Source organism: Amblyomma maculatum, chromosome 2, assembly GCF_055883805.1.
Source record: "Amblyomma maculatum isolate TAMU_Amacu chromosome 2, ASM5588380v1, whole genome shotgun sequence".
In the NCBI taxonomy this organism is placed as follows: Eukaryota; Metazoa; Arthropoda; class Arachnida; order Ixodida; family Ixodidae; genus Amblyomma; species Amblyomma maculatum.
Genome location: NC_139345.1, coordinates 113433629 through 113452014, shown reverse-complemented (window position 1 = coordinate 113452014; position 18386 = coordinate 113433629). Strand labels below are relative to the sequence as shown.

General features: G+C 46.6%; 2 protein-coding genes across 4 annotated transcripts in view; both read right to left on the bottom strand.

Annotated features, from left to right (window-relative positions):
* Positions 1-2910: 2910 nt before the first annotated feature.
* LOC146199594 (uncharacterized) lies at positions 2911-8449 on the bottom strand. Of its 2 annotated transcripts, none has more exons than XM_084595112.1 (4): positions 8021-8449; positions 5919-6188; positions 5046-5272; positions 2911-4810 (listed from the first exon to the last, which is right to left on the bottom strand). In XM_084595112.1, the coding sequence occupies exons 2-4, from the start codon at positions 6177-6179 to the stop codon at positions 4090-4092; spliced, it is 1209 nt and encodes a 402-aa protein (XP_084451238.1). In that variant the 5' UTR covers positions 6180-6188; positions 8021-8449; the 3' UTR covers positions 2911-4089. The 2 variants fall into 2 exon arrangements, with proteins under 2 accessions (XP_084451238.1, XP_084451239.1); XM_084595113.1 differs by lacking the exon at positions 8021-8449 and adding an exon at positions 7520-7823.
* Positions 8450-13338: 4889 nt separating this feature from the next.
* LOC146199593 (chitin synthase chs-2-like) overlaps positions 13339-18386 on the bottom strand; it is a 49767-nt gene continuing 44719 nt past the window's right edge. For both annotated transcript variants that reach the window (XM_084595110.1, XM_084595111.1), the window contains 2 exons: positions 16183-16878; positions 13339-13802 (listed from right to left, as the gene is read on the bottom strand). In XM_084595110.1, coding sequence (XP_084451236.1) covers positions 13654-13802; positions 16183-16878 — 845 coding nt within the window. In that variant the 3' untranslated portion in view covers positions 13339-13653. The remainder of the gene's footprint in view (positions 13803-16182; positions 16879-18386) is intronic.

Genomic DNA, 18386 nt, shown 5'->3' with positions numbered 1-18386 from the left:
CAAGAAAGAAGCTCTTCAGAGAGGGAGCAAACCCTCTCTGCTCTTCAGAGCAGAGAGGGTTTGCTCCTAATGTTTACTTGTTGTGTTTTTTATACTAATGGTTGTTACATATATATATATATATATCTACATATATATGAGTAATTATATATATATACCAGTTGGACTTTATTATTTTCCCGAGATGGAAAGCCTTGTTTACAGTTTACTCTGTACATGTGTAAATATGCCATGGAAGCCGGAGACTGCAATCTATTTAATAGACACATATCTGAATAAAACTATTGCAATCGCAGCACCTTAGATATGTGTGCACTGTCCCTTCTTTTTTTTTTTTTTTTTTTTTTTTTCTTCATACAAGTTACCTCGCCATATTGCAAGAAAATAATGGTATGACCAGTCTATCCTAAAGCACAATATTTGCTGACACACAGACAGCGGTCCAAAATACCTTTAGAGAATTTTGCTTATTCTGCTTGTTCTTAGGAATCTTTAAGACCGAAACATTGAGAAAAAAAATTTTAAAACATCATATTCGAGCTTTCTCTTTTTTTTTTTTTTTTACTTTAGCATATTCTACAAGATGTGGACCTGCATTTTGCAGATATCAGTTTATAACACTTGTGTGAACTGAATCCTTGCCCAGGTTTCATTCTCATATATTGGCACAATATCTTAGCTACCAGAGCATACAGAACCATAATTCTTATTTCAGTTTCTGTAAAACACTTGATACATATAGTGTATGTAGCAAGTTTGTGAATTTGTCTCAAGTTTAGATTGTACAATTACTATGCTTTAAATGCTGAAGATTCAAGTCACTAATAGCCATTTCACTACAAAACAGCCTTGCTTGTGCCTTGCAGCACATATTCACATCAAAATTTTTGTAAAACAGTGTTTTCACAACTGGCAGTTTTTACCTGGCTTTTGAGCTAGCTAGTGAAGCACAGAAGGAATGTTCAGGTGCATGAAAATATTGATATTTTAGAATACTAACCAAATATGCATATAAGCGATGAAATTCATGAATTCAAACATGACCACATGGAAACTTAAGTAAAATAATGTGATCAATTCGAACCCCAAAGGACTGGGAAAAATGTTCAAATTATCCGACAGTCCAGTTACCAGATGACCTTCATGGCTTTCTAGAATAAAGAACCGCTAAATCACATGATGAAGCCTTGTGAAAGGGGCTTGATTGAGGAATCGGGAGCAGCAACTATAGGACCAGGCTACTTTATGGAATAGTGACAGGGGTTCTGTCACCATGCTTGCCATTACACGCACGTCAAGTGTGCTTGCCCCAAAATACGCCATGCAAGAGGCAGGATATTTGTACACAACCATTTACTCTCACGCGACACCTCAACTCCCCCCTTCGAAAGCGCCATGCGAAATTCTACAAGTGGGCTGTTCCGCACGTCACGTTTGTCGAGAACACGATGGCAGAACTCTCGCTAATACAGTCGACAACCGAAAATTCGGACACCCGATTTTTTGGACAGGCTTGATTGTTCAGGCTTTTTCACTGCACTGCAACATGCTCTACAAAACTAAAGTTTAATCACCTCCTTAAATTTCGGACGCATCACGACTGATTGATATTTTGGACTTCATTTGCAGTTGCCATGGCATCACTACCAATAGCCAAGCCTCCACGTAACATGTACTGTGGAACGTAATTAACCAGGCTTCAAGGGGATCGAAAATGGTATTATATAGAGCAAATTTTAAGTTAGAAATATGGGGGCCTTATGTAGTACGAAGTAGTAGCTGCAAACACAGCCCAACCGCGTTTCAAGGATGCTTCACTGCACGACAGATGACATGTGATGAAGCATCCTCAAACTGCAGAGGCTCGGCTAACTAGCAGTCACAGGTTCGCTTTAGCATCTGGACGTCTAAGCCAGCGCGTTCGCCCGCAAGCTGCTGACGGCAATACAGCCATCGAACGTCGGTTGCCGCCCACTGTCTGTGTAAACATAGCACGGCGAGACCGTCAATCATCAGATTGGGCTACTCACCCCTTCCTCCATATAGTGGCAATCGATAGTTTATGTAAAGTCATTTTTTCTACAAATTTTGATTTTTCAGACATTTTTGCAGTGCTTGGAGAGTCCGAAAAATCGGTTGTCCACTATAAAAAAACTTCAGTTAACTATGAGTGATCGTACATGGCTTGTGTACCACAAAATAGCAACCGAAAGTAGTTTTTGACTATACCAATAAGCAAGCAGCATCAAATTCCTTAAGCTTATAATTTGTTCTTTTACATTTAACAAATGCTTTTAACAGCAAACTACTTCCTGTTACGAAGGTATTCTTGAGCTGCGTCATACTACAGAAGAGTTGTGAAGGTAGCACGAGTGCCATGAGTGTGGATCAAACAAAATCCAGCGCTTATGTCACACTGCGATAGTTCAAAGTGAGTGATCTGACATTAGCAGCAGAATTTGACGACGGCACAATAAACAGCTGATAAGAAACCAAACAGGATGCTTTAGCGCTATTTTCTGGACAAAACTCTATCTTGGGAGAATTTGTGGTGGAATTCTTTGTTTGCCTCAGCCAAAATTATGGAAGTCGACCATATTCTATCGCTGCAGATTTTCTGGAAATCTTTTGAGTATAGATTTCCCGAATCAAGTATAAAGCGGGTAACGAACAGGTTTGATTCTTATTCGAAATTTCATGTCTACAGACCATTAGTAATTCCTCATTTAAAATTAGCACGAACCTATAGCCTCAAGTCAAACCAGATAGGTACCTCTTTTTGATTCAGTACTATTTGTGCTAGACTGCATTACCCATTTAAGATTCTGGCATCTGTACCGTGTATTAAGATTTCAGAGCTTGCATATTCATTATATTTGATCACACTTGTTCTGCGACACCACAAGAACATATTTTGTAAAAATTTATTTCTTTAAAGGCAGTGACAGAAACAAACATTTTCTTGGACCCCATAGTTTCTGGCTTGGTCAGCAAGCCAGATATGTCTCGCAATATGTTGTCAAAGCTATGTGTATAAAAATAGCCTTGACCTTCTAGCAGCTGGTAAGTTAAGCCTGGCATGGTTCCAGTGTGTCGTCTAGCATATGCACAAAAATATTTAAGATGCACACACAACTTTTACCATCAATTCCATGCATAAGCTCGAACTAACCAAATGAAGAAGAAGAAAGTGGTCACTATGGGGAACACGCAGCACAGGATTCACATTCTACAGCACAGGATTCATTAGGGTGCTCTTCCAAGCGATAGTATTGTCCATGCATGTGACCTAAGACATCTACATTAAAATATAGCTGCACTGAGATTTGCTACAAAGGTAAAAATAATGTCAAGGAAACTGCTCCTTTATTGCAAACGTAATTAGTAATCTCTAAAACTCGCCTTCTCACGCAATTCTGCTGTGAGGGCAATTCGCATGTCTAGTTAATATGTGGCACTGAACCTTTTAAAAACTTTGCCTTAACATGCATTACTTCAAGCAAAGATTCACATGAAGCGTGACTGTCATCGTTGGCATTATGGTTACAAACTTTTTTTTTTTACATTTAAAAAGTGCGCAGTGCTTTTTCCAATCAATGCTTGATGGGATACAAGTAACAGGTAGAAAAGCATCCAGAACACAAGGCTAGTAAGGAAGTATCACCTATAAGCGTTTTACATTCTCCGTTTACCACTCTGCAGTTCCTTCTCGTGGGACCCTGTATATAGCCACACAACTTCACGCACTTAAGTGTTTGGCAAGAACACTTCGCATTAAACCTGTCGTCGCCTGTCCATCAGAACAGGCAAGAAAGTTGAGCACCCTGCCCAGCAATGTGCATCCACCCATCTCAAAACTCGATAGCTGCTTACTTTGAGAGAGTGCTCCAGATCCAGCAGAGCACCAACAGTAGAGTTCAGACAGCTGCAATCCTTAATACCAGCTTAAGTGTTCGACAAACATTTCACAAGCGCGCTGTAAAAACACAGCCACTATGCTAGAAATGTTGAAGCACTGGCACTGAAGGCAAGCCGATATGCCTCCAATATACCAATATGACCAACAGCAGTACAGCACTGCGGCAACAATCACAGTGTTCCAAAAGGAGGTTCAAATGCACTTGGGTTTCGCTCACTTGCCACCTCATCATAGCTTGGCGGAGGCGTGGCTCCAACAAGCCTGTCATCATCGTCCACGTCACTGGCATCAGCCCCCACAGTAAGCAAGAAGTCCGTGTCGTTCTCTGCTTGTGACGCATTCGTGCTTTGGGCACAGTCATCGCGGGAGTTCTGCAGAATTGCTTCAGAGCTCTCTGGGTCGATGACGATCAGTGGCAGCTGGTCACTGACAGCAACATCGGTTTCTGAGACACCGAGAAGATCGTCCGGCAGAGAAGAGTCCTGGAGATCAACTGTCGTCCTCTCACAGACAGAGTTTGTGCGACTGACCCGGGTGCTGCCAATGCTGGTTGACTCTGAAGGGCAAGGTGCCGCAGGTGTCCCCAGGTCCCGGTGCTCTGGTGTTGGCGTTGTCAGCGGAATTGCATCAAACACTTGAAGAGCAGGTGAGCTGGACACATTTGTTGTGGGGAGCGGCGACGTGGTGTCTTCTGCTGGCGGAGACTCGCACAAGAGATCCCTCTGCGTTGCGGGTATGACAGACTGCGTGGTTGGCACCTCTGACACAACACTTGGTTCATTGACAGGGTCAAGTTCATTTTGTCTCTCACTTTCTTGTTTCGAAGGCAGCTGAACCTGAAGGCAGGACAGGGCAGCTGAGTAACAAGGGTTCTGTGCCTCTGTTGTAGTGCTGCAAAAAAAAAAAAAAGTATATCAACCTGGGCAAAGGCCACTTGAAGCAGCAGAGCTCTTTACTGCTAGTAAGAAAAGCAGGGCTAAATTCGAAGCCTTTATTTTCATTTAAATCTACACATTCCTTTAGTGGGGAAAATTGTATCGAGCCTCATCAAGACAATTTTCACGAGCTTCGGTATTCTGGGTACTGATGAGCTGATTCCGATATGCACTGTATACAAATTACATACCTTGTGTTAGTCTGTGTGGTGGGCGAGACAATGGGCAGAAGAAGATAACTTTGGCCATTGATGTTCATGATGTGGTTGACAGGAACACCGCCTGGTGGGCTGTTTTGTGGACTTGGAGGCAGCTCTTCACATCCGGGATAAAGAGGAGGCAGGATGTTCAGTGATAGCTGGCTGACTGAGTATGTGGCACTTAGTGGAGGTGCTGATGGCAGTGTTTCACTGTTTGCCTGGAGATGTCACCGCAAAAAACATGTGTTACTGTTGTATCACTCGGCACACAGAGACAACCCAGTGCAAGTTCGGCTTGCGTTTTAAGCAAAAATTACTTTTTCAGTGGCAGAGAGATGTTTAATACTGTAGCAGCTCTTAGGTTACACTTGAGTATTGGTTGTATACTGAGCCAAATTACCAGCCTCACATGCACACACACCTCGTTTAACTAGAACTGATGTAATGCCATTGACTTTTTTTTTTTGCTGAGTGCAATAGCCCATTTTAGGAAATAACAGACTGTAGGTAAACGCAGCCATATAAGCAAGTATTTTTCAGTTACCATTTTTTTCCAGAACAGCAGTTCGATATTGTGAGCTATTATTAAGTCCTGACACTATAATTAAGAGCTGGCACTGCAAAATAACACCACACAAAATTATTAGATCAGCTCACCTGATCACAAGTTGCACTGTCTGGAAATCAAGACTAATATGCTAGCAAGGAAATTCTAAAAAACAAAAAAGACTATGAAACAGTTCAAAGCCTACAAAGGAGTTATATAAACAAAACTCAATTTGTACACTAACTAAAGTAATTGCAAACCTTCAACATAATGCGTGAGAGTAAATGTCATGAAGATCACTATGGTCAAGGCCTCACCATGTGCAAGCCGCCATTCCCTCGCTTGCCATGAACTGGCCTGCCACTTTCCCGGCTGCAGAAAGGCACAGCGGCCGCAACGAGGACTAGTAGCGATCCGATACCCGTCACAAGCAACCAGTTGTAATCCCAGTTGTGGAAAGCCAAGAAGATCCCACCAATGACAAGGACTGAAGCCACGGCACCCAGCAAGATGCCTGTACACGTTGGACTGCTGCACGAGAAGGAACCACCACTCCTGGGTTGTTCCCGCGACGGCATGGTTGACACCTGCAATTGAACAGGATGATTTTCAAAACTTACATGCATTCAGTAGCAATCGCTAAAGAACAAAATGCTTTCCAGCAATCATTCTCCGTGGAATCTGAAGTCATGCACTGGAACTAGTTGAAAGAAAGGCACGGAAACCTAATTCATTTTAGTTCACAACTTCAAATATAAAGGTTGACGCCATCAACAGACCTTGAAATCAGTCTTACTTGATACAAAATGAAACTATTCTGAGAAGTTGCGTAGATATGGTAATGGTATTGAGCCAAAGCAATAAGATCAAATACTTCCTACTCTTAAGTTGGAGGAAAAAACAAAGATGTTTTACATTGCAGGCAAGCCAGAAAAAATGCAAATAAAAATGCATGCTTTACTTGTAACACTTGTGTTGAATACATAATGTTCTGCAATTCAGAAATAACAGATCATACCATCAGCGTGCTGCCCTTTTCATTTTGGAGATGGCCCAACCAGCCCTGCATATTCTTCTTTGGTTCCCTTGTAGTGTTGGTCTTGCATTTTCACGAAGCATGGCTGTTTCTGGCGCAAGTGTTCCCATTTCGTTTTCTGGCCCTCCGCTACACTAAGCCAGTATAAATGTCGTTACAGGCAATTGGGACTTATTGTGCAGCTGTGTATTGTGCCAGACGATCTCTTGCCCTATACACAGAACAGGCTCGTGTGTATCTTGTGGCAATAACTGCGACGGCCATTCACCCTTTATTCGACCCAATCAACCATGTATTCTTCCCGGAGGTTCTGAACCGAAAATAACTCCAGCAAGACCCCACCACGGGCCCCTTTTACCACGGCTGTCAGACGCGCACGCGCTCCGTACTCTGCCAGCCATCTCGCGTTTTTTGTGTGTTCATGCGTGAACAAATGCCTTTGTTTAACGCTGGAACGCGCTTTCCAGCAACCGAACCCACGGTCTTTTTTCATTTTTTATCATCCCGCGGAACTTTGCACTTGGGCCTGTCTCCGGTGATCTATGACACCAACGCCATCGAAAATAGTTCCCCGTGCCGTCGGTCACAGTCTAACAGGAACGCGCCAGCCTGCAGCAGCTCAGAAGGAAAAAAATGCACACAAGTGGCCTGAGAAGTGAAATGAAGATAACGAAGCGCTTGGGTGACAGAGTGGCAAAAGTGCACTGAGAAAGTCGCTTCAGCTGTATTCCGCGTGCTCGCAGCGCGTGGTAGCGGCTACTCTACAGTACAGCGTACTGCGTCAGGAGATAAGCAGCCGAAAAAGAATAATAAAGTTTTTGTGCAGCTTTATCAGCGCGATTGTGACCAGAACACCAAACTATAACCAAACGTTGCACTCACAATGTTGACGGAAGTGATGAGTTTAGGTCGCCGACCACAGTGCAACGGCCGACGTGCGCCACAGAACTCCCAGAGCAGTGGCGCGTTTAATGATTCGAATAAGGAGGCCACGCTAGTGACAAGACGCCGCCCGAGAGCTGCCGGTTGCGCTTCATTTGCTGACCCCGTCTTGACCGTAACACGGTTGCGGGTCAAGTGCGCTGGCGACGGACGCCGCAACTACCACTGGGTGAATCATCAATAAATGTGAAGCGTGATGCACGTTGTCAGAGAGATGCTTCCTTCTTGATTTAGAGCAATTCCTGTGAGTCATCGACACGCGGCGTCGAGCCAGCAAGCCAGCATACTTGGCACCGCAAGACTGTAGTTGCCGATGCTCCGCCCGGCGTAAAGTCGGAAACGTAACGACGGGCGCAAAACGCTTCGAAAAGAAACGAGCGAACAAGACTGAAATCTGGCAGGGAGCAGACAAGGAGCTAAGCGAAACAAAAGAATGCTTACCGGATGTCAACAAACGTGGCAAAGACGTTCGCGGAGGGAACCACCGCTCCCGGAGCTTTGAACTCCGAGCGAGCACCGAAGGATGGGTGATCCAGCGTGGTTAGTCAAGGCCCGGTCGGCGATTCCATGCGTTCCATGATGTTGACACCCGAAGCCGTCTCGGTCAGCTCGGATAGCGCGGACGTCTCAGGTTTGCGCCGTCAGGTACGCCGTTGCTCCGAGAGGAGGCATACAGACAAACTGGTTTTTGTACGCGAGAGCGTCGTGCCTTGGCGCAAGCCTGCGGCGGCAGCAACAGCCTGATCGTGAACGCTAAGTACCGCCGGCATCCTCTCCCGCCGACGGGCCAGCCGGTCTTTCGGAGTTAAAAGGAACAGAAATGCAACGCGAAAACTACAAAAACGCAGCTCACTCGCCTAGGAGCCTGCCTAGTGCTGCCATCTATTTGTGTACGCGCGAGGCGCGCAGTGGCTTTGCTCCCTCGCCCACAGGATTCACATCTGAGGAGGCTGGTTGCGGCAGTTGGACTGTTGGGGCCTGAGCGGTCTGCGCAGCCACCGCAGTTGACATAACCATGTGGTGAACTATCCGACTAGCAAAATACGCTCACGCGCACTTCTTGGGCTAGAGAATCACATGCAATGCGTTAGGCATGCTCCAATCGGCGACTTGAAGCGAGCTTTCTCATTGTGCATAACTGAACGAGTTCTAAACTAGTGTACCCCGCTGGGTATCGTGCATCTTCTCGGATTCGAAGAGCTCCGAATCGCCGACTGGAGAAGACAAAGAAATCTATACAGCGATATAGAGACATACCGCATCTCACCCTTGCAACGTAGAGAAGAATCCCGAGTTGGCAGCGCTCCTGACGTCACATAACCCGCCAACCAATATCACTTGTCAACCATATCACCTGCTAGCTGCCATCTGATTAAGGCACGCTCGGGGTTTTCCGCTCACAACACCAATGCCAAATCGCCAAATTACTACGGATACGCGCGCGACTTTATCATTGGTTATTTTCGCGTCGCGTAATGATAGATTGCTCTGTGGTAGAAGTATCATGGCACGTGGTCAGATGAGTGATTAGGCTCAATGAGCCCACTCATTCGATTTGGCCGTTTGCAGGGTCCGTATTCCAAGTTTGCATCGTTTCTCATACGAATGCTGGAAACGCCGGAACGGGGAGTAGCTACGGCTTTTGGCTCCGGCGTTTCCACCAATCAGATGACTCGAGGTCGTGGATACAGCGACACTTTCGATAACGACGTAAAATCGGTACATGGACCAAGCATTGTCACCGAGATCTTAATTATTTGCTCACTTCTGTACGTGAATACACTCATTCGAGCTTGCGTTTTTCCCACTTTCCACCTCTTTTCCTATGTCGATCAATCTCACAGTGAAGATAAATTTATTCTATAAACAGTTCTTTGGCCTTCTATCCAATTACCGATATGTAATCAACCTGCTTCATGTGAGTCCGTGCGTGGACTGCGTGGACGACGTGACGATTACCGATGCGCACGATGACAATTAAGTTTTAGGTGACCTGGCGGTTCTTGTTCACCTATATAGGGCGGGCGGAATGGGTAAATGGGGCGGGGGGGGGGGGGGGGGGGGGGGGGCACTGTTGATAGGGTGAAAATATGACCGACCGTGTAAAAATTGGAATGTCTCTGTAGCGCTGCAGGGCCTGATTGAAAAAAATAGGGCCCTGGGCTAATGCGCAGCTAACCACTGAGCTCCTCTTTCTCGCCTCTTGGTGATTCCTCCACACCCGTGGTACACTACTGAAATATATCCCCAATTTTATTTTAGATGCGCAAATTTTTATAAAGAACAAAATGTGATCACTGTTATTCACGGGGCAGCGATGTATTTGCATGAGTTTCACAGAACACAAACACAACCACTAAGGCTCAGATAAGCAGATAAAGGACTTGTCCGGGTGGTGGTGGTGGTGGTGGTAAACATCTATTGACAATTATGTACAAAAAAATGCTTGGTTCCAGGTCCTCATAAATCTAGGTGGAGCTTCTATTTCAGATCACCAATGGCTTCTAACGCTGCTCGCGTCCTGGCGACCAAGGTAAGCTCGGACTGTAGCTCACTAGTCGGATGGACGGACGGACGGACGTACGGACGGGCGTACGGACGGACGGACGGACGGACGGACGGATGGATGGACGGACGGACGGATGGATGGATGGATGGATGGATGGATGGATGGATGGATGGATGGATGGATGGATGGATGGATGGATGGATGGATGGATGGATGGATGGATGGATGGATGGATGGGTGGGATGGATGGACGGACGGACGGACGGACGGACGGACGGACGGACGGATGGATCTTCCCCTTTGAAACGGGGTAGGGATAGTCATCACCATGCTCAACCTTTCTTTTTTATGTTTTTTAACTCAGGTAATTTGTCAACTTTAACGACTTGCTTACCTCTACCGCCGATTAGTTCACGCTTCCTTTGTTACCTCTATCCCCTCCTGTCTGTGTCCCCAGGGCCTCGGCCAGGGTAATACTATGTCCGTTTCGACATCTGGATGAATACTTGGAGAATGGATGGGCTCGTAGTAGGCTTCCAGGGCAAGTGTGCGTACCCGGCGAAAGAGCACGCGAGCCGTCTGATCGGCTAACTCATTGCCCCGGAGTCCCTGATGACAGGGAGCCCAAATATGAGGTTGCATTTGGAGGGTCGCTGGACCGACATCAATTTGTAGAATGCCCCAGGCTAGAGGAGGAATCCAACCCGGCTCATAATTACGACAGGCCCTCTTTGAGTCAGTAATGATGCTTTTTCACTTGTGTGATGGAAAGGGCGAGCGCAATCGCGATTTCCTCCTCGTGTTTTGTGCTGTATGCGCGGAACGTGAGTCCTGGTCATTGGGTTGGTGTTGTGGACCACTGCCGCGGAGAACCACCCCTCACGATGGGAACCGGCAACATCCACGTAGCACACGTGTTTTCGACCATGCATAATATCACCCCAATGCTTCCGCATCCTCCTGACGACGGCCATTATGGTCACAGTGTGACACGTTGCGGGGAAGAGGTCGGACCCTGAGGGAGCGTTTCCAGGATTCTGGCGCTCGTAGCCGTTTCCCAAAAGTGAAAGTGCATTGGATATGGTGTCGGTCAGGAACGCGGCGACCGGATGGTGTTTGTAAAGGCGCGTGTATGCACGCCCTTTCTATTTCATTTTCCGAAAGCGGGGAAGGGAGCGATGGCACCATTTGACGTGTTAGGCGACTAGAGTGGTGGCGAGGAAAAAAGAAAGATTTTCTTCCCTAGTTCCCATTATTTTTTTTTTTTTCAAATGTTACCTCCATCCCACTCACCTGACGCCACTGAATGGAAAGATTGACGACAAATAACAAAAAATTCGGTCCGTTAGCAAGCGCAGATCGCGTCATAAAGAAGGGGGGAGGGGGAAGGAAGAGGCTCCAGGTGGCTTAAAATTTGTTTTTTGATTTTTTTCTTTTTTTTTCAGGACAGGGCTTCCCCAACTGGCCAAACTAAACGAAGTTGCATTAGGCTTCCTTGTTCTGGTTTCCTCGCTTCATAAGGGTAACGGCGACCTTTATGAAGCGAGGAAACCAAAACAAGGAAACACGGCCCCCGCCTAATGCATGGTTCCATGTATTAAGCATGTTAGAATAAATGGGCCCCATAGCTTTCTCAGCTCTGAGAGAGGAGGCTCTGACCAGCAACCTCATTAGCTCCTCCCATTACAGCGCTGAAGCACGCCAGATATAAGCATATCATAGACAGTACCTCAGCTTAGTCATGCATTCTACGGTGGAAATCGCATAGCTAACTTTCAGCAGAACGTAAGCTAAGACACCTCAGTACGATAGTGCGTTAAGCGCGTTCCTCCGCGCCGCGTCTTCTGCTCGCGGAGTATGCAGGTATGGCTGAAAAAAAAGAGTATAAATACACGCTCTTTATGTACCAAACCAAAGAAAGAATTATAGAAAATTTAGAACAGCATTATGCGTGACGGTACGCTGTTCATCAGAACGTGATTTTATCATATGGCGTCTCGAATGATAAACGCAAGAAATAGCGTATCTAACGCGAGCGTACTTTTAGGCTCGATTTAAAGTAGCGTTTCTCGAATGCGCATTTCAAAACATGTTATCGCATGTATGTAGTAAGTACTTGTTTGGCTATTTTATTTTGGCACTACTTTCCGCAACGTCAGAACGTCGCCTCTGCATTCATCGCAGCTTTGGTAGTGCTGAAGGGAGGTAGCTATACTGCCATGTGATGAGAGCAACCTGTCGCGACTGAAACTGTTTGTGCATGTTGGCGATGAGGTAGAGGCGAATAAAAACGCCACTGACGCGTCAATCGTGGAAAATGTAACCTGCGTCGTCATCAGTGACAGGAAAGAACAAACTAGAAACTTGTATGTATTCGCATACCACCGAGCTCTTACGCTCGATCCTATACGAGGCTGTTTGTACGAAGGCTTTCTGCTCACCTACGCTGTACAATAAGTTTCGAGCAAGCCCCCCACACGTGCCCACCCGTGCAAGATCACCCCCCCCCCCCCCCCCTCCCACTTATGGCCGGGAGGTTCGCAGGCTCTGGGGCCCTCACCAGTACTCTCAAGGGATTTGCAGACCCCCGCACTAAAATGCATAAGGGATGGCATTCTTCCTTCTTCCGAAGTAGACAGTGTCTGGGCTGATGTTTGCTGCGCACACGCCCAAAGTCTGATTTAGACGCGAGCGAATCTTGGACGCTTTTGTAATGTTATATAAAAAAAAAAAAAAAAATTAGAGCCTGTACTTGCAGCTTATCAGACCAATCTTGGTGGTGTTGTAAATATTTTGTATATGGTGGTGGTGTTGTCTTTCGCTTCGTTCCTTTGTGGAGTACTTTTGTTGTCTAATACTTTACCGCGCTTTGTTGACTATTGGAAAGTGTTATTAAAACTCTTGCTTTTTGCATATATGTAACTGAAATATGTTTCTTTCCAAACATTTCATTTACAACATTTACTTTTGCAAAGTTTACCCTGCACTCAGCCCGCAAAGACTCTTCAGAAACGCTGTATTTGTCCTCGACGTCAAGAGCACTATAAAACAGGTGCTTCGCGAATAATATTACATTTCATTAGAAGTGATAGCGTTTCGTTGCGCAGCACACTGTCAGTGCGTGGGAATCACTAGATTTAGGCTTGTGCCTCAACGAAAGCAAAAAAAAAAAAAAAAAAATTAAAAGATTTCTTCTCTTTGTAGCAAACGACGTTTAAAACAGGCCGCTAGCCTTTTTTTCACTATCTATATTTATTACCCTTTCCACCTGCATGCGTTCAAATCGCCAGCGAGCAGTCTTCGATGGAGACAGATTAGACATCGAATGCTATCATGCTTCTGACACCAGTGGAGCGAAAAATGACTCCGTTCCTTTTATTCGGCGGCCTGAAGAAGGGCACACACAAACGCATAAAGACGTCGAATCGGCGACGTGCACGGCTTCTGAATGTATCGGAAGCAGTCTGTGCTGCGTCCGTTGACACGTCAGCGTCTGCGAACTTCAGTCGGCAACGGCCTTTTCTCCATGCAGGACGTCCCATCAGACACGCAAGCCCAGTTCCTGTCAGCTGTAATACGAAATAGACCGCTTTGGCGCTTTTCTTGATCGGTGAGAAACGAGTGGCACGCTCCCCTGGCGCCGCACCAGCGCGGCCACAACACTTCGGCTCAATCCGGGCCTCGAGGAGTTTGTATCTGCGTCGGGAAGTGGTGCTGAACAGAAAAGGAAAGGAAAGAGAAGCAGTGATTTTCACACCCATTGTTGCTAGCCTTATCGAAAGATAAAACAGAAAAATTTACCCCCGTCGGGGTGGTGCAGCGGTTAGGGTGCTCTACCTCTGTGCCCAAGGATGCGGGATCGAATCCCGGTCGCGGCGGCCGCTTTTCGATAGAGACAAAAGACAAGGCACTCGTGTGCTGTGCGATGTCAGTGCACGTTAAAGAACCCCAGGTAGTCGAAATTTCCGTAGTCCTCCACTAGGGCGTCTCACATTGTCCGAGTTGCTTTGGGACGTTAAACACCATAACCAAAACAAAGTAGAAAAATTAGGGAGAAGATGCGAAGCACCTCTGACACTATACCGTTTCATTGCGTGATTGTTCAGATCATTTCAATTTTAAAATTGTTACTACTGCAACATCAGCACACATCCCGAACACAGGTTAATGCGCACCACAACGCGTTTAAATAGGGGCCCCACTGACAAGCTTCGTACCAAAAACCATGCCCATGCGCCCATGTGGCCCATGTGTTTCGTGCTTTTCTGGCATGCAGAGGAAAAATTTCTGAATTAGAGGAACTTCCTCGCCAATTTTGGCTTCACTTGGACCCTTCCTCAATTCGTTATCTATAAGCTTTATTTTTTGAACTCCCGCAGGAGGTCATGCGGTTGTGACGTCACAACCCTGTCGGCCAATCAGGATTTTTCTGCACCGACACCTGGTGCCAACTCTACTAATACTACTGCGTCAATGGCTTTTCAAGCTCCCACACGCGAGGTCCTGTGGTTGTAACGTCATAACCCTGTCGCCTAATCTGGATTTTTACGCACAGACACCTGGTGCCAACTGAGGAGATTTAAAAGTATAAACTGCTGAAGCGGAGGTCGCCTGTACCAAGGAGGTTATGTAGAAGTTCTATATAACCTCATTAGCATATACCTACCAATGGGCTCCTTGGCTTATACCTATTAATGGGCGGAACGACCAGTATGTGAAACGATGACTTGGAATGACCTCAACTGATTGGAAACGAGTAAAGATGCTTAGCGATGAGTGCTAATGAATGATCGACTACAATGACCGGTCGAAGCAATCCGCCGTGAAGTGCGTCGAACATAAATGGTCCCAGTCTTTTGGCTGCCACCTTTCCCGCCGGACAGCCCGCTCCCACATATACTTCGCATATTTGGGTCCTTGGGAAACCTGTTTAGGAAAAGTTGTGACTGTCAGATGTGAAAGCTGAGGCAAACTACGATATGTCAGCATGCGCCGCGACAGACAGATAAGTTTTCAATATGCTAAAATTGGTACTAACAAGTGAAACGTAATCCCGGAGCCTTTTTCGCTCGATTTGTACAGCCGTACGCAAAGCACGAAGCAACCATTTTTCACTGCAACATCCAGAAGCCACCGCACCAACTACGCACCACGGCGGACCACCGCCATATCTTGCCATGGCGGCGTGCGGCTTCGGCTCAGGGACGTCCCCTCCGCTTCAGCATTTTTTTTTTTTTGAACCTCCCTGGTTCCAACTCTGCATGGTACCACTATTGCGCCACTGGCTTTTCAAACTCCCGCCCGAGGTCCTGTGGTTGTGACGTCATAACCCTGTCAGCCAATCAGGATTTTTCCGCACAGACACTACGACTATGACTACTACTCCGCAAATATATTTTCGACCAAACGAGTTGCATACGCTTCGCGTAATATTTCTTAAAACAGAAAATCATGTCATGTAAATGAAAACTGTTTAATGTCATGTAAGATACGGCAACCGGGAAATCGAGGTGTTCGCAAATGTTACGTTTGAAGATGGAGTCTGCTTCAACATATATAACGCCCTTCTAGATGAGACACATCGTGGCGACGTCTGTTTCGAGAATGCAGTCCAACTGGCGAATCATGAATGTTTTAAAAATTTGCAAATTACCTCAGCGCACATTCGTAAAACTACGCAGTACCTCATTACGAATAATGTCCTGAAGGATACTGTGTGGCTGGACTGATGGCTTACGAATATTTGATATACGAAAGTCTAAATTACAACTTTTCTTGTTTCGAAACGGCTTGGAAAGATATTATTAGCAAGCCAGCTAATCATATATCGTCGAGTAATTATTATGGAAACTCCGGAAACCGAAAATGTGCTAAAATTTCCGGAGCTGGCGTGTGAGACGGTAAGCCCGATTAGTAAATAGTGTGGACGGGAACGAAGCGTCAGTTTGGAAAAATCCTCTAATTCGAATTAATTCCAGTTCGATGTGAAAGAGGGGTGTTACATAAGGGCAATCAGTAAAAGTTACACAATAAAAATTCCACCGAATCGGCAGCATCACCACTCGCCACACCGCCAACCAAGGGCGCCACTTACTTCCGGGTTCGTCTCCGCGGCTGATGTTCCTCAGATTGCGGTCGAGCACGAATTCCAGGTCCACCCTCCTGGGCCTCCGCCACGTTTCTTCTCCACCAGCAGAGGTCGACGGCGGAGGAAGGTCTTCCACGCTTTCTGGCGTCTGGAGTTCCTTGACCGCGTACAGGTAAGACGTGTCGTTTGCCCTAGGCTCAGACGAGTCCAGTATTGAAATGGATGCCAACACGTGTGAAAAAGTGTGAAACCGGTGCACTATCATGCCGGACAGCTGCAGAAGCAGGATGAAGGCAAAGAAGGCGAGGAACACCATGCCAATGGGCTCGATTCGTTGGTTTTGGTATTCTAATTGAACGTTGTGCGAAGCAGGGACGTAGCCTATGCTAACGTTGGCTGCTAGAGGCCAGGTGATGTACAGGGTGTCCTTGTGGTGTTGAAGGAGCACGATAACGAGAAGATACATGGCGTTGAAGAACAGCACGGTAGAAGCGACGCGGTTGCGCAGATCGTCCAGCTTCCCTTGCAGCTCGTGGACTTTAGAGGCGTCGCTCGCCTGCTCGGGCTGCAGGAATTCCGTGATGAGGGCATTCCAGAAGCCCTTCTCTCCCGCTTCCAGCTCGGCTGTGGTGCATTGCCTGAGCGCCGGGTGCGAACGCCACACCGAGTGCTCGCACTTCGTCACTGCGCACCGAGGTCCGTCTGCAAGAGTACCGGCACACTCAACTCGGCAGCCAAAGTAAAAGAGAAAATTACGGAGGCAGTAATCATCGCAGCTAGCATTGGGTCTTTTAGGTCTCCTCTGAAAACTATAGTTGTTCTTGTGTGGAAGAGCGTTACAAATCTTAATTCCATTTCACCATTTTTCACCCTCATGTGGAGTAGCATGCAGCGTTAAATACGAAGCAAACATCTCTAATCAAAAGTGTCTCGATATCTTTCTCTTCTTGTGCAATGTCAGTACACATTATTAAAATCACAGGTAGCTGAAATTATCCGGAACGCGTTTCTATGGCGCTTGGCCTTTGCTTTGGGACATGAAACCCCACAATCCACACGCACACATTATATACATACGACTAGGACTAGAACTATGGGCAGGACATGCACCAACTTTCAAATAAACTTTTATTATCGATCGAAATCTGCAAAAGGAAAGAAAAAGTGCAAGAAAATGCACGAAAAACTGCCACGCGCCACCTACGCCAACAGATATAATGAAAGAAAATATCCTGTCTCATCTTCTCTTGTTACTACACTGTTTTTTATGTAACGATGCATGAAATAATTCGAGATATTTTTAAATGTATTACGGCTGCGTAGCCTCGCTTGTCAGTTGGTACGGCAAAATAAAGTTCCGAGGAATGAGGTGGTCACCGTGAGAACATCAGCACACTTCGCGAATCGCGAGCCACAAGCTGATGGGCCCTTCATATTCCAATATCTAGGTTTTGATAGCAGTGCGCACAGTACCGGGTTAATTTGAGTAATATGGGACAGGTCTTCCCTGAATTGGGTAGAGTTAGTTACACAGTTGATGATGAACTAGGCGTTGCGATTAATCCGCATGCGCATTTCATTGCCGCTCCAAACATAAAGGTTAGCTACATTTGTCAGGTATAATACCCGTCCGAAGGGGCTTTTGCCCAACAGCGGGCTAGGGTCGCTGCTACGACGGACAAGTTCAGCCTGCATGACGCTGTTGCACCACGCTTTTCATTTTCATTTCGCCGCTGTCCACTACAGCGGCGCTCATTGTTAGCTCCCTCGCGAAAGAAATGCTGGAAGGAGAGAGTTTTTCGTCTTTTTTGTTTGTTTGTTTGTTTTTTGCTTGTGTGTGCGCCCCATTCCTCCGCACGTTGCGAAAAGAGAGGGCCCGTGGGGAGGGGGGGGGGGGAGGTCGCTTTGCATGGCACGGCAGTTGCCCAACCCGAAGGCGTCGCTTCCGACCCTCTTTGCAAGTGGGTCGTTCGTCAGCTTTCTTTGTTCGCGTTCCGCGCTCGGACACCTGCTCGCGGTCACGTTTGTGGACGCTCGGAGCGAGCGCGCGTGCAGCCGTCTTCAGTGCAGCCGTCAGGCCGCGCTAGAAAAGTGCGCGATCGGGGCAGCCCGCATCGCCACCTGCAAGACCCCGTCATCGAAACCCGCTGATCTGGCTTTCGCTTTCCTTCCTGCAGGATCGGGCACACATGTCGGAAGCGCCTAACCAT

Coding starts and splice junctions, on each gene's coding strand:
- LOC146199594 (XM_084595112.1), bottom strand. CDS start 6,179: ATGCCGTCGCGGGAACAACCCAGGAGTGGTGGTTCCTTCTCGTGCAGC. Junction 5,273..5,918: donor GGAATGGCGGCTTGCACATG/GTGAGGCCTTGA, acceptor TGACATCTCCAG/GCAAACAGTGAAACACTGCC. Junction 4,811..5,045: donor ACCACACAGACTAACACAAG/GTATGTAATTTG, acceptor TTTTTTTTGCAG/CACTACAACAGAGGCACAGA.